The 17,664-nt window shown below is 31.0% G+C and overlaps 1 protein-coding gene across 1 annotated transcript; it reads left to right on the top strand.

Annotated features, from left to right (window-relative positions):
- Positions 1 to 8,553: 8,553 nt before the first annotated feature.
- LOC126850949 (uncharacterized) lies at positions 8,554 to 12,596 on the top strand. The gene is given in 6 exon segments (XM_050594439.1): positions 8,554 to 8,985; positions 9,267 to 9,552; positions 9,678 to 9,777; positions 10,204 to 10,271; positions 10,273 to 10,351; positions 12,546 to 12,596. Coding segments are annotated over 6 exon segments (900 nt in total). The 5' UTR covers positions 8,554 to 8,669.
- Positions 12,597 to 17,664: the final 5,068 nt, after the last annotated feature.

The following is a 17,664-nucleotide window of genomic DNA, read 5'->3' on the forward strand; positions in this document are numbered from 1 at the left end:
TAACGTCAATCTTATGAGTCTCGGCTTGTAGCGCCCTACATCTCGATACACACGTTATTTCGCGCGGTTTGAGATTTACTTTCCGTACTTCTACTTCCGGCGTGTGCCTCCGCGAGAACGTAAGAGTCGCTTATATTCGCCACAATTTCTTATCGTAATAAAACGATTTCTTTTGCGCGTCAACACGTGTGTCGACTTATTATCTCCCCACTAACCTCTGACGGGTTATGGGCTCAGACTCGCATGGGTGGGAAGTAGAAAGCTCCTGCAAAACTTCGAAAATCTCGCCGTGTCGCAAACCAAGCTTTTGAGTTGGGCTTCTTGATCGTGGGCGTACTGAGGTTTCGTGAAATCATCATGAAAGCGATGAATTCGGTGAAAGATCAACTACCACGTAAGAGACACTACCATAACATATGGAAACTGCAGATGAGGAATCGTGCTGGTCAAGAAACCAGTCACAGTGGAATCTTACGTAAATGAATTCTAGGTAAAGCTCGTTAGCCGGCGCAAAGATGCCATACAGCCGTTAGACGACCGTGCCGCTGGTCGGGGGCGGATCGGATTCGGTCGGGCCGGCTGCGGATGAGGACGTGCCGGCGGGGCGGACGCGGGTGGAAGTGGTACACAGGTGCGGAGCGTATAGAGTCATAAGAGCCAACCATACTCTGAAGAGGTCTGCCTGCTCACGAGACGGACGGAGACGATGTGCGCGCGCATCTCGATGATTTTTTCGATGCCGTAGACAAACTGCATGATATAGGCGTGATTATGAACCAGATCAGTTGTCAACAATGCCACTATACTGTCTACCGGCAAATTTCGAAACTTTTGAATAGCCAGTCCCGCCAACCCACCGCGATTTGCCAACTCGGATGGCGTATCTGTGTGAAAATAGTAAGGAGAAGTACTGATGCGCGCAGTGAATATCGCGCGCTGAGGGATTCGGGGCCATGCTGGCTAAGGCAGCGGTCGGGGTATTGTAAAAGCGAATACAGAGCAGCGTTACCGACGACTCCGGAACCATTGACCGATCGAGAGAACATCACGCGATCTGCTTCATCCGAGCGCATAGCAAACAGGACATGAAGCTATCGTATTGATACTGGCAGCGTGCGCACATTGTCCATCAATATGATGGCATTAGTCCACATCGTAAATGAATGAACGGTCGTGCCCTGACAGTACCCTGCTATCCTCTGTGCGACGACGCGAGTTCGTTTCGGTTTACGAGCTCGTAGAGGCGGTATTGAATCTCGCAAACTGCACCTCAACCAAGATGGAGGGCGAAGGAACGGCACAACTAGCAGGTAGCTAGATAACGTACCAGAAAGCGAGATAAATGGTGAGATAAATATTACTTCCGCATCGCGAGCTCGTTGGGACTCTCACCTACTTATCGAATCCACGCGACCAGATATTGCATTCGCGGTGAGCTACTTGGGCTAATTCAATAACTGTTTTGGAACTGAACATTGGAAGGCGACCAAAGCAAAGTATTCACGATACTTGCGCGGCACATTCGACTTCCGGACTACGAGAGCAACTCTGGAATCTATCAAAGGGATTCGTGGACGCAGACTCCGGAGGCTGTTGCGATGACAGGCGATCATACACGGGATACATTTTTCTATTCAAAGCGGATGTCCTGTGTCCTGGGATGCGAAAACAGTCTACGGTCGCGTTGTCTACAACCGAATTGGAGTAGGTGGTTTCAGAACTGAATGCGCAAAAGGTCTATTATCTCCGTCGATTTTTAAACGCTCGGGTTCACATTAATCGGCTAACATTGCTGTCTTTTGCGACAACCGAAGTGTTTTGAAACTAGCTGAGAACTCCATGTTTACTCGAGAGAGCACGTCGACTTATGCCGATTACTTCGTCCAGAGATGCAATCTAAAGCGGTCGGCTTATCGTTGGAATACATCTACGTCGAGAATAACAGATTTCTGATTTTCTGATCGAGGGTTTTCTCTCGCCCAAAGCACGCGAACGTGTGACGTCTGCAGGAATGGAGCTTGCACCGGCCCGGGAGGCTGCAACGGTCCGCTGGGTTCGAGAAGTTGTTGGTGATCTCGGGCGCCAATCTTACGATGCTTTGGCGTGCTTAGCGCCCTACATCTCGATACACACGTTATTTCGCGCGGTTTGAGATTTACTTTCCGTACTTCTACTTCCGGCGTGTGCCTCCGCGAGAACGTAAGAGTCGCTTATATTCGCCACAATTTCTTATCGTAATAAAACGATTTCTTTTGCGCGTCAACACGTGTGTCGACTTATTATCTCCCCACTAACCTCTGACAATAACTCATAAATCTAAGGATAACTATGGGGAAATGTTTTTATGAGCAGTAACTTCACAGTTTTTCAGCTAAGATACTGGTTATTCTTTTTATTTAAAAATTTAGTTTGAATTTAAAAAAATTAAATTTGGCACATTTGTTTTGTTCCCACGGTTTTTGTTTTTATAGTTTTGTTTTGTATGACTTGTTTTTGTGATCTGTATGTATTTCCACTATATGATGAAAAATTTGCCAAAATTAAAAAATTGATGGATTTTGAATTTGAACTTGAATTTAAAAGTTTGGATCGAATTTAATTAGTCTTGTGTATTGCCTTTTCCTACTATTTATAATTTTATGACTTGTTTTTGTATCTGTACGTATTTTCCCTATATAATGGAGAACTTGCAAAAATTCAAAAATTAGAAGACAAATTAAAAACTTAAATTTTTTTAAATTTAATTTTAAAATTTGAATTAGATTTGAAAATTATCTCAACGCCGCATTTCTTTCTTTCATGGTTTCTGTTTTTTGATTTTTGTTTATTACTATCTTTATGATTGTTTTTGTAACCATACTGAACGTATTAACATTAGGTATTATATTTAGTTATTAGTTATTATATTATAAACCATCGACAATATACGTGTAGTAATGGCATAAACAAGTTTTAGTGAGCCTTCCTTTATTAATTTCCTTAAATGCTAATTATTAATTTTAATTTAGAATTTGATTGCAACAATAAATGTTGTGCATATCAAGTTTTAAAATTCCAACTCAATTTTTATATTTTTATGTCTATACTGAAGAAATGGATCAAAAAATGATCTAAACTGTACACTTTTAATGCATTTTTATTAATTAAAATTTAACAATAATAAGTTATTATGCACAAAAAATTTGCGCCTTGGCTATATCTCTCAGTATTCCCAATTTATTGTTAATAGGCCTATATTTACTTGCTTTTTCTATTTTTGGGGTGGGTATCATGGATGTTTTCCAATTATTTAGATAGCAATCTTCCATCAAGGAATTATTTATTATATTAATAAACTCTTCTTTTATTATGCAAAACATTACTTTTAATATTCGAGTATCACTAGTTATATTCTCTTTCGTGCTTTCCTTTTTGACGGTCTCATAATGATTTCTAAGTCTTTTATTTTAATCATCTCAAAATTTTCCATAATTCTTTTATTTTCAATAATTAATTCAATAAATAATTTTTTTACTCGCACCTTCGGATTTATCACCATTTATAGATTTGATATTATTGCAGTTTAATATTATTTTGTTTGCTAATAATATTTCACATTTAACATCATCTCTTATATATAAAACCGCTTTTTCTATACTTTTATTTTCCGCATCACATCTAATAATACTATAACCCGATACATTTATTTCACTATTTTCAATTTCAATATTCAATCTAATCTCCGCAAATACTATAATTGCAGAATTGATTTTCTTCATAATTTCATGCTGTATCTCTCTCTTTTTTTATTTTATTTTTTATAATATTATTTTTTTTCCTCGTTGTTATTTAATATCCTCTCAGCCTGCTCTCTGCTTCTCTTCTTGTATTGTTCTCTTAAATATCGAATTAAGTTCCGGATTAAGTGTTCATCATTATCTTTAGATCGTATCTTTGAATTTTGTCTGAACAATGTACATATCTTTTCTTAGTCGCAATGTATTTATTTTATGATTTTCTGCATTTGTGGCATGTTCCGTTTTGTATGCAATTTTTGCAATATGATGATAACTGCAGCATTTAAAACATTTTTAACACTAATATGATTGAACGCAGAATATTTTTTCTATCGTACGTTTTTTTTTTACTTAACATTAATTCATAAGTTTTTTCATCTGCTTCAATTATTACGAAATTTCTTTCATTCTTCTTCTTCCGAATTGGATTATTATTTTTCATCTCTTTAACTATTCTCTTCATTATTGGTATATGAAATCGTTTATTTACCGCAATTTTATTCTGCTTTTTGATTGTATCTGTTAAATCGTCATTCAACTTTATTTCTTCTTTGCTAATGTTGACAATTTTTATCTTAGGTTTCATGCGATCTAACTCACGGTGATTCACTCAATAACTTTCTCAATCCATCTTTAATGCCTACCTGTCGAGACTTCAATGTCCCGTACATAAAATGTCGCTTTTACACTCACAATCTGGATAGATAATATTCATGGTTAATTCCAGTCTATGCAATAATGATTTTAATTATTTTTTATCATTCTTTCTGACTATTAATCACTTAAAAGTTAACACTTTTACGGAGCGATATTTGACATCTTCTCAACAGCAAAAAGAGAGAGAGAGAGAGGCGATGTGAACAAATTAAAAAATAGAATTTTACTTTAAAGTGTCAAAATGTGCAAAGTTTGTATCATAACTTGAACAAATTCTCGCATTCGTCTATTCTGCCTATTTTCTGATTGTATGTAGTTTATTTATTAGGTCTTCTTTAATTTTCCGCAGGTAAGTATTAGTAACAATGAAAAATAAAAATAATGGAACAAAGAAGAGGAGAAAGAGAAGAGAATTATCGCAAGTCGTATCACTACTTTTTTGATATATTTGTTGATGCCACAAATGCAAGCGCAACTGAACGGCAAAGACTGGCTATACGACGGATGCTACTTCATAAATGTGCCGTGGAAAATTCACAGGTAAATAACGGCCGAAGAACTTGAGAAATATTACTGACAACTAAGTTTTGAAACATCTTCATTAAGGCACAAATCAATTTCAGATCGATAGCGTAATTGCATGACGCGAATAAGAATCTTCGAGGTTATATATGCTCAGATCAAGTGGAAAAATGGGGGATAAACAGGTACAATTACGGATAAAATCGTGTATACTGTAGTACAACAAGACACTCAATTCCTCTTCACTTAATTTTTTTTTTATAGAAATACCTATTTATATACTCGATTTACCCTTTTAGAAAAGAGAGTAGATACCCCCATAGAAATATCTAACGAAGAGCAGTTTTTGTTAGATCGTTTCACAATTCTTTTTTACCCTCTCTATTAAGTAATTTAAAAAAATATAACGAATTGGAGTGTTGTTGAATTTGTCTACAAATAGAAGCTCTTTTAAAATAAAAAATTCTAGGGTTTTCGATATGGTCGGTGGCATTCATTATAAAACGGATTAACTTTTACTGGTCATTTGAGTTTATGATAATGCGTGTATATCTTGTTTGTTAGCCTAGTTCTAATGCACGTGCGGTTTCGTTAATATGTGCGTTTTTGGTGGGCTACCTTTGATCGTTTTTTACATTTTATGAAATTCCTCGCGATAAAAAAGTATCAGTTTTTCCGCTTTGCTATCACTTGGTTAGCATTAAAATATGAAATTTCAGTGCAAGCGGATGCTGTAGTCTCCAACATTTTATTATTTTATGTTATCCAAGTGTTTTAAGCTTATATTTTCTAAAGTGATTGTACTCGCCAGCTATTGCTTAATGCATTTTTTATGTTTATAGTTTTTCCAAAACCTTGTGTATGCTTGAATCGTGGGAAAGAATAGAATCGTAGAGTCCACTAGACGTAACAGCTATCACAAATCTATCAAGCAATAGACAGATAGATACAAAATTTCTAAGTTCCGTCGATCATTTTAATTAGAATATTTCTCTCTAATTGACAAAAATTATAAAATAATTGCATTCTATAAAATAATTGTATTCTATAAAATAATTGCATTCTATGCCATTTACAAAGATAATTACGTGGAAAATATTGCTAAGTATTTATTGAAAAAATTGAGAAGTTTAAGAACTATCTATACTAATGTTAAAAACGTTTAATGTTTTTATACAAATTATAAGAAAATGAAAGATAGAATGTAAGAAACAAAAATACAGATTTGCTTTTGATTGCATGAGACAGTAAGATAATTGATGCAACAAGAAAAATTATAATTAATAACAGCCTAATAACAGACGAGCTATTAGGTTGTTAAATATCAAGCCGACACACACACACACACACACACACACACACATATCAAATCTAAAAAATAATAGATTGATAAAATGAGCATTACACAAATGTTTAATGTCCAGATTTACATCTTGACTATTACGTATTTATAATCGTGGCATATAAGTGATTGCAAAAAACGAGTCGCTGTTACGGATTATCAGTTGAAAAACTGCAATTCGATTTGCCATGAGTGTAAGAAGTTAATGTTTTACTACAAAAATATTTTTTGTAATAGTCTCATCAAATTTCATATCTACGCCACTGAATGAGATAGGGAATTATTTTTTTATGTTTAATAAATTTTTATTAATTTAAACTACAAACAAAATTTTATTGTACTATTTTCTTTTATTCAAAAGTCAAACAAAAACTTTACCGCTCTATACCTTGAAAACGAAGGTCCGTAGAACATAATTTTATATAAGAAAAACTCTTTTATTTTTTATTGAATTTTTATTTTTTATTTAAATACGCTGTTTAATTTATTCCTAACTTTTTGTTACACTCTGTGCACACTACACACACACACACACACACACACACACACACACACACACACACACACACACACACACACTGCTGTATATATTAGGGTGATTGTTAAAGAAATAATTATCGCTGCCGCCCTCTAAAAGAGTAATAATTGAAAAAAAAGTTCTGTAAAACCCCAAGTCTATAAATTAAAGGGAACAGCTAAAAATACAAATTTAATAATCTGTTTTTTTTCCATTCTTTTCATCTTTTTTCAAGATTTTGCTTATCATTTTTAGTATAATAAATAGATGTAATTTTACAAGTTTCAATTTGTTAAATAACGTATAAATATTTATAATTACTGATTATTTGAATAATATATTTGATATAATAATTATTTTTTATTGAATAAAATTATTATATTTTGTATGATAAAAAATTCATTAAAATTTAATTGTTTTGTTGCATTGTAAAAAAATTTTTCTGAACTGCTGATACAGCTAATTAACAAAGCAAAAATAAAAGAAAACGTCTTTCAAACTTTTCTTTTTAAGAGGCACGCGTTTTTAATTTACAGATTTGAGGTTTTGCAGAACTTTTTTTATCAATTATTACTCTTTTAGGGTGCGGCAGCAATAACTTTTTAACAATCACCCTAATATATATATGTAAATATAATATGTAATTTAAAAATAGATGATCAAATTTAAATAATAAATAACACGAGAGCGAGCCGATAAAAGTATAGACGTTAATTATACGTAATTTCTACACGCAACCTCGAAGTTATAAACATGAGAGAAAGAAACAATATGCAAGCGTTGTTATCTTATCCATTGATCGGAGTTTGACAAGCGAACAAAATAGTCGGTGATTAAAAATTATTTCTAAGTTTGAAGTGTGGCAGTTATCAGATTTTTCAAGCAAAAGATGTAAATCTGAGTATGAGATTCATCATTAGATTAGTGAATGTTTTAAGAAAAGAAGTATGCATGTGATGTAAGAAATTCAAAAAATATCATTCAGCTTAAAACATTCTTGCCATAAACATTCACTAATCGAATAATGAATCATACTCTCATTCAGTCTTTTGCTTGCAAAAATCTTATAACTGCGCGCACCTCGAATTTGGATAATAATTTTCAGTCATATTGGCCATCTTATTTACTTATCAAACTTCGATAGATGGAAGACTACAATGTTTGCATGACTATTAATCTTTTCCTTCCTGTAACAATGCCTGTAACATGCCTGTGACCTTGAGATTGCGCGCGCGCACAGATCACGTATAATCAATGACTGTACCTTTATTATTGGGCCGCCTATGTACAAACAAATTGTTCATACGAAAATGGTTTTGTCTGAAAGATGATGTTATGTATAATGTTTATTATGATTAGCATGATTAGTTTATTGTATGTCAAACATGTTAAGGTTTGAATACGAAATTAATTTTTATATATTGCTATCTATGCTGAAGATGGACCAAGAAACGATCACATTTAATGCATACTTGTCAATGAAATTAAATAACCAAAAGTTTGCTCTATAATAACCGAGTTTCGGCTCTTATTTGCCAGTTTCTTATTTAATATCGTTACACTATTATATTAACTGTTATAATATATTTTTTTATAATATATATAACTGTTATAATATATAGTATATATATTTTTTATTATAATATATATTTTTAAGGCACAATCTCTAACTATTGTGTGTGTATTATTTCCAACAACTTCTGTTATAAAAATTGTATTACAGATCAAAGTCGGCGATATTGAAGATTTATTTATTCATTTAGAACGTATTTTCTCCATTGGGGGAGTATGGCCGTTCAAACGAACATATATTCGTTTCGCAATTTATATATCATATTATATTCTATATCTTGTTATGGCATATACTAATCTTTATGATGTTTTTGGTAATCTGGAGCTGATAGTGATGAATCTCGTGGAAACAGTAGCATATACTATGACATTTACGATATTGTGGCTGATTCGTTATAGTAATTTGTTGAAGCATCTAATTAATGCGATTAAAAAGGATATGAAGGATCGCAAATTTGAAAATTCTGAAGAAGAAAGAATTTACTATAATTATAATTACACGTCCAAGATATTTACATATGGCTCGATTACTGGCATGTTCATTACAATCATGACGTTGTATTTTAGACCGCTTTTACGTTTCTCAACTAGCGATAAAGGTACACAAAATTTATTTAACTAATCATAAGAAAAGAAGTGTAAATTGTATTTACAATATTTAATAATTTTAAACAATATTATTAAAAATTTATAAATTATTTTGGTTTACTAAATTGATATAATGTAATGTATGAGTAATTAAAAAATCTATCATTGTAAAATAATAGATGAAAATGATTATTATTAATTATTAGTCATTATGTATTTTTTAACTACTGTACACTACAATGTTATTTTTTTACTATATAAAAAATTTTTATTTTCTTAATTTTTTTTTCAGTGTTACATAACGATACAGAATCTTTTATGTTACCCTACAGAGTGCATACATTTGTCGACACTACTAATAGTTATACATATATATTAATGTATTTGTACTTATTCCCGATGGTTTATGCCGCTATTTGTCACATGGCGGCGATTTGTTTAATAGTTATTTTAGTGTTCCACATTTGTGGGGAATTATCCATTTTATCATACCGTATCAGAAATATTAGAACATACTCACAAGATATAGTGGTAAATAGAATTTGTAATTTTGTTCGAATGCATCTCAAAATAATGTGGTAAGAATAATTACAGTTATATTTTTAAATAATAAGACACTTATACAAATATTTATTGTTTTTTTTCTATACTTAATTCTCTTTTTTATTTGCATAATTTTATTGAAATACTATGGCCGCTAAAGGATGGCGAAATCCGTGGATAATATTTTCAATTTAATTCTTTTGGATGAACTTCTTGGCAATAGTATTGTATTGGCTATTTCGCTGTACTATGTCATAACAGTATGTATCACTATTATCATTTAATTGTTATTATAAAAAATTAAATTTATTAAGATTTTAGTTAATAGCATTATGTAAAATGTATTATAACAATATATATATATATATATATATATATATATATATATATATATATATTTGGGGAGGAGGGATATTGTATATATTGTATATATTGTTTAATTTAATCATTAATTATGTGATTTTTTCTGCTATATTATATTATTTTAATTTTTGTCAAAGTTAGAAAAGATTTTTCTTCAATAAGAATATAAGCTCTTTTATGTCCTTCATATAACTAATGAATAAAAAGCTTATAATAAACACTTCTGCGAGAGAAATATTGATTCCAAATTGCTCACAAAAAATCTTGATTGCGATTTAGGAAACATTCTGATATATTTATAAATGACATTTTATATTTGTTAGAACTTACAGGTTTCGGAAATGGCGACTTGTTGCACTTTTATATTTTTGCCGCTACAGCGCTTGTTATCCTTTTGGATACTGTTTAATTGGTGACCAACTGACTCAACAGGTATTGTTGGATAGAAATAATAAGCAATTATGCCACACGGTAGGACAAATCCTTTGCATGTATGGAGACAATTTAGATTATTTATATAATATATATTATTCATATAATTTATATAATATATATTATTTATATAATATATATAAACATAGTAGGCTCAATTGATAGCTTGGATTTGAATTATGTAATAAAAAATATCTTTACTTTTTTCTACCTATATCGTGAACGAAGATAATATAATGGAAAGTCAAAATGTCTAAAATTTTATTTAAGATACGTCTCCGTCATCATCGCCGCCCCAAGTCCCCAATGCGCATGTACAAAAATTTGTACGGTTGAAGCGTTTGCCATAAGATTGCGTTAATGGCGCTTTATGATGTTACTGTTCGTACCTGCTTTTGACAAGATTTTGATATTAATGAATGACAGGTTAATTTGACAAGGCGATTTATTAGGCAAGGTTAATTTAATTGATAATTGACATTAATAATTTTTAATACAATAATGCAATAGATGAAATAAAAATATCATGAAATAATATTAAGAGATATTGATATATCGCAAAAAGTGAAAAATAAAAGTTCTTCATCTCGCGCCAAGTCACGCGAAGCAAAGATTACGCGTTGTAACGGCGAGATGCATTGTGTAAAAGTACCGCAACCAAAAAATAAAAAATATAAAAAATACATAAAAATATGTAACGAAAATGTAAAAATAAATATAAAAATAAATAAATAAATATATATAATGTAAAAATAAAAATAAGCAAAAAGAATTATATTTTGATGAAAAAAGAAGAATGATATTATTAAAAAAATGATATTATTAAAAAAATTACCTTTTTAAAAAAAAGGTAAAAAAAGGCGCCAAGTACACGCATTATGTGAAAAAATATTATATTTAAATAATAACATTTTTAAATAAATATACTTCTGTAATGAAAATAATTATAAAATAATTATTTAAATTTCCTATAAAAACAATGATATCAAAAATGCGCTAAAAGCATAAAATTTATGCTATAAAATATTTTTATTTTATTGTTTTCAATATTAAGAAAAATTATATTTAATAAATCACATTATAATTAAAGTAATAGTATAGCTAAAATAAAAGTTATTTTCTAAATAACTAAATGCACAATATGCACGTATCTAAGGCTTTGGGATATAATTATTTTTATATTGAAAAAAAATTTCTCATAAATTCTAAATCGCATAAGACAAATTTATATCAAAGCAAGGTATAAAAACTTCTAAATATAATTGAAATATATATATAATAATTTAAAAATCTACTAAAATTAAAATATAATTGAAATTTTGGTAGATTTTAAGTTATTATATAAATATATACTTTTTTATTTTTGATACATGCTTTTATATGAAACTTAATAAATTTTTATATAAAATATAAATATTTAATATAATAATATTTTATATAATTGATGCAACTAATTTTCACATAATATGGGGTATTGTGCAAATAAATCTAACAAGTAATACAGTGAAATAGTGAAACGTATTTAAGTCTAAAAAAATTTTTATAAAAAACTTGGCTCTCTTAAACTAAACAAAATGCTAAAATTAATGTATTTTTGATAGATTTGCATTGCAATTATTTTGATTAGATAGATTAATAGATTAGATAGATTTGATTGGTAAATTAAACTAAATTAAACATAATTTTAAATTAAATTAATTATTTATTGGTTTTAATATATATTTTGCAAGTTAACAAAATGTAACAAATAGATTAATTAGCAACACCAAGTTTTTTAATTAAAAATTTTTTATACTTAAATATGTTTCACTTATTTTAAAAGACATTGCAATTTAGATATAGTATCTTTTTAATATGATAGAAATAATAATCAACAAATTTTGTAGCATAAATTTTTATTAATTGGCGCGCAATTTTTCAATATCACTTTTTGTAAAAGATTAAAACAACTTTCTACAACAGTTTTCTTGATTCGGATATCATTACTACATAAGTGTTTTTACATCTGGCACATTACTTGGCGCCTTTTTACATTTTTTTAAAAGATAAGTTTTTATAGTTATATCATTCTTTTTTACTATATATTATTTTAATAACATGTAAAACAATCGATTTTTGATAAGTTTATTCAACATTGTGAGTTTATACTATAAAAAGTATTTTAATAAAAAATGTGTTTCTATTTCGACTCTATATGTTTTATAAACCATATAAATTTATTAACTTAATGCAGTGCTCGGAGTTAGTTGCCCTTTTCGGGCCGATATCTGAACCGACGCTTTGATCCCCACTACCGTTTAAGGCTCTGCGGCCGAGCCGCCGATCGCGCGTAACGTTACGCTTCATGAGCGTTTCAATCTAAAAAATATGCTAAAATTGTACCTTCCGTCAAATTGTTGTTAAAATATGCTTTGCCTATATTATTATTTCTTAAATATATTATTATAACATATATAATATATGAATAATAGACAAATTATCTGGCAAAGCATTGATTTATATATATTATCATTCACGTACAATATTTAAAAATATACAGGGTCCCATAATTCGCGAATCACCTGTCATATGCATATAAAGCATGTCAAATTGAGTAGGAAAGTCCTTTACCATTTTGCGATTTTCCTAATAATTATTGAGATATTCATTAAAAAAGATCGGCCAGTCCGCGCCTTACACAAGTGCGCGTCGAGAAGAAACATTCTACTGTAATGCGATACTAAGCGCACGACGAAGCAATGGGAGATGCGCTACAAAGGCTATGTATGAGCGAACTCTGGAGCCTCGCGTCGAACTATTCTCTCTTTCTCACTCTCTATCTCTCTTTCTCTTTTCGCGCGCGAGACATGGAAAGTATTATCGTTTCCACATCATCTTGCGGTAGATAACATGGTGCATTTTTTAAAGTGATATCCCCAATAGATCTAAGCCACTCTCATATTTTAATGTAATAATTGTTCGAAGTGCCTTCTTCGTTCTCGTAAACAGAATTCGATTCTTCGAATGATATTACACGTCGCGCGATACGTCTTTTCCGGCGTAATGGTATTAAAATCTGCAAGAATTGCTTCTCGTACTTCAGCTTCTGTACCATCATGCCGGTATTCAACTAAATTTTTAACGTGACCCCGTACAAAATAATCTAGTACATTAAGATCTGGCGATCGCTCCGGCCAAATGATTGAGCCACCTTGACCTATCCATCTGTTCGGATAATGCGCGTTTAAATGTTCGCAAACTCGGCGAGCGAAATGCGCAGGAGCCCCATATTGAAAGATGAGTTCCATTCTTACATCGAGAGGTACATCCTCGAGAAGAATCGGTAACTCATTTTTTAGGAAATTCAAATATGTTTTCCCATTTAAATGTGATGGTAGGAAAAAAGACCAATCTAAAAATTGCAAATAAAGTAATTTATTAAAGCTGGGAAAACAATTCTTTAATTTACTAAAATTTACTTACGACTCGGTTCGCTGTTATTCTGGCCCATACATTTATCGACCATTGATATTGGAACGTGCTCTCCCGAACGGCGTGCGGATTGTCTTCCGCCCATAATAAAAAATTATTAAATACACCGTTCAGGTTGAAGGTTGCTTCATCCATCCAAAAAATTCGATCGGGGAAAAAATCATTTTGCCGACACTGAGCGAGAAACCCTGTGTATGTTTCACTGTTAATATTTATTTTTTTTCAATAACAAAAATATTAATTGAAAGTAATAAGATAATACCTTCACAATAATAGATTCGTTGTTCTTCATCTCTCGCCAAAAGTTATTGTACTTACCGATAAGGATACGATCACAACCCGTTTCGGCGTAGAGTATGGTATACTATACTATTTGTCGAGATAAGCAGAGCATTTGAGCGACATGACACACTATTCCCAGGATTCTCTTCAAATGTTCTCAAAATCCTTTCTTCATCGTTTACACCGTAATGCATTGGTACACCAGCATTTTGATGATTTGGAATAAGAGTTCCCGAGTTTTTAGCGCGATGAATACATCTCAAAATCACATTATAATTAGGATGTCGTTCACGCTCGGAAAATCGCTCCGCGTAGAGATGAGCCGCGGCTCGAGCATTTTGTCCGGTTGCTCCATATGCAATAATCATATCGGTATATTATTCTGCATTATATTCCTGCATTGAAGACTTTTTACAAACTGTATAGTCGCAGTATGCGTCGCGGGGCGCATACTATGGTGAAACAACAAATAACGATCGAAAAGGAATGACCAATAATAAATGAACGCAGTTGACTTTTTACAAACGTTTATTTTTTCAAACGCTTGTACCGCGGCTTATCTTTATGCGGGACGATTTCTTAGTTCACGCGTAATTTAATATCCTTGCAATCAGCATACGCACTCAATACCGAAAAACATCATGATCGGCGAATACTACAAATTGTCACTTATACTATTTAATTTTTTTTTCTATTTTATTTTCTAATACATTTGTTATTATTAAAATTGATTATTCATAACTATTATTTCTAGATTTATTATTTTTGACCTCACTCATTTCATTCATTCAATAAAAAATAAAAAACACGAAATAAAAACAATAATTATTGCGATGGCAAAATACTCGGCTATTCAAAACGCTGATAATCAAAAGCGCATCTATTTTTGTGAAGATATTCTTATTATCTTTAATTAATATTTTTGCGTTATTAAAAGAAAAATAAATATTAATAGTCAGCGAAATATACAGAGTTTCTCACTCAGTGTCGGCAAAACGATTTTTTCCCAACCGAATTCTGAATGGATGAAGCAACCTTCAGCCAGAACAGTTTTTAATAATCATAATTTAATACTCATAATTTAATAATCATAATTTAATAATCATAACATTTTTATTACGGACGGAAGACAATCCGCACTCCATTCGAGAGCGCGCGTTCAGATATCGATGGGCAAGCATAAATGTATGAGCAGGAATAACAGCGAACCGAATCGTAATAGTAAATTTTAATTAATTAAAGAATTTTCTTTCGCAACTTTGATAAATTATTTTATTTAGTAATTTTCAGATTGGTCCTTATTTCCTACCGTCACATTTAAATAGGAAAACATATATAAATTTCCTTCAAAATGAGTTCATGATTCTCCTTAAGGATGTTTCTCTCAATATAAAAACAGAATTTTTGAACATGACAGGTCTCCTATACACTTCGCACACTAGGTTTGCGAATATTTAAACGCGCATTATCCGAACAGATGGCTCGGTAGAAGTGGCCCGTTCATTTGGCCGGCGCAATTGCCTTAATGTATTTGATTATTTTGTATATAATTTTATAAAAATTTAGTTAGTAGCCGGTAGTGAATACCGGCGTGGTACAGAAACTGAAGTACGAAAGCAATGTAAGCAGCTTTTAATATCGCTGGAAACGGCGTATCGCGCGACGCGCAATATTATTCGAAGAGCCGAATTCTGTTTACGAGAACGAAGAAGGCACTTCAAACAATCATTACATTAAAATATGAGAGTGAATTAAACCTATTGGAGGTACCACTGTAGAAAAAATGCACCGTGTTATCTACCGCAAAGTGATGTGGAAACGATAATACTTTCTATGCCCCGCGCTCGAAAAAGAGAAAGAGAGATAGAGAGTATGTGTGAGAGAGAGAGAGAGAATAGTTCGACACGAGGCTCCTGCGTTCGCTCGTACATAGCCTTCGTAACGCTTCTCCAACTGCTTCACCGCGCGCTCGCATTATAGTAGGACGCCTCTTCTCGTCGCGCGCTTGTATAAGGCGCAGATTGGCCGATCTTTTTAATGATTCAATAATTAATAGGAAAATCGCAAAATGATAAAGGACTTTTCTAGTCACTTTGACATGCTTTATATATGCACATGACTTGTGATTCGCGAATTATGGGACCTGTATATATACTGCAATATCTCAATTCATAATTAGTTTGGTGCAATTAAAATTCCTTTGATTTGCAAAGTATATCTTACAGAATGTATAATTTGAAAAAATTTTTGCGTAATTTACATTTTATATAAAATTTTATTAAGTTTTATACAAAAATATGTATCAAAAAATATATAATGATTTACTCTAAGTCTATTAAAATTTTAATTTTTGAATACATATACATTTACATATTATCTACATATATTATCATTAACATATATATTAAGGCATGAGTTTGTCGCGTTCTTTATTTTATATTTTCTGCGTGTTAATGTCCATGACATATAAAGTCTCGCTCCGATCTTTTCCGCGAGTGAGAGCAAATGTTCAGTTGAACAGTCCAGAATGTTCGGTCTGTCGAAACAGTCTAGTCAACCGTTTCTTCAAGCGCGGACATTGTAAGAAGAGAAATAAAAGTATATATTTTTCTTTCACAAAGATCTCTTTTCTTTCGCCCTTAATTCAAACTAACTTTGCAGTAACAATATATTATATCATAATAATATATATATTTATAAAAATATACACGTCTTAATGCAACCCGGGCACTCCAAGTTTTTATACTTTGCTTTGGTGTAAATTTGTTTTATGTGATTTAGAGTATATGAGAAATTGTCTTTCAATAAATATATCCTAAAGCGTTAGAAATGTGTATATTGTATATTTAGTTAACTTATAAAATAAGTTCGTTTTAGATATACGCCCTATTATTTTAATTATATTGCGATTTATTAAATATAATTTTACTTAATATTGGAAATAATAAAATAAAATTTTATTACATAAATTTTTATTTAGTTGGCAACTTTTAATATAATTATTTTTCTAGGAATTTAAAACAACAATTTTGTATAACAGTTTTTTAGTTGAAATGTTTTTATTTATATAATAATAAAAGAAATAAATTTTATAGCATAAATTCTTATTTATTTAGCTCAATTTATAGTATTATTTTTGTAGAATATATTTGTACAACTTCTTTTGTTAGAAAAGTAATATATATTTATTGGTTTTATTTTCAATAATTTAACACAGTTGTATAAATGTATATAACTGTTTTTCACAACTGGCGCCTTTTTATCTTTTTTTTAAATGGTAAATTTTTAGGATTATAATATACACTATACACTAATTGAAAGATTAAATTCAACGACAAAAACTGACAGAATATATTTATAATGTATAATACATCTTTAGTTTAATTGTTTATTTACTCAAAATTCACAAATATTCAAAATGTCTTCTATCTGCTTCAATGCGCATATGAATATATTATGGGCTGTCGTACCCTTTCAAAGATTCCATGATGACTTTGCAAACATCTATGATGCGTTGATGAAAACATCTTTTCATTTGCAATTATAGTGCATAATTAGAGCTTTTAAGGGTTTTATAGATAAAAATCTCATGAATATAG

The sequence above is a fragment of the Cataglyphis hispanica genome, chromosome 7 (genome assembly GCF_021464435.1).
Source record: "Cataglyphis hispanica isolate Lineage 1 chromosome 7, ULB_Chis1_1.0, whole genome shotgun sequence".
NCBI lineage: Eukaryota > Metazoa > Arthropoda > Insecta > Hymenoptera > Formicidae > Cataglyphis > Cataglyphis hispanica.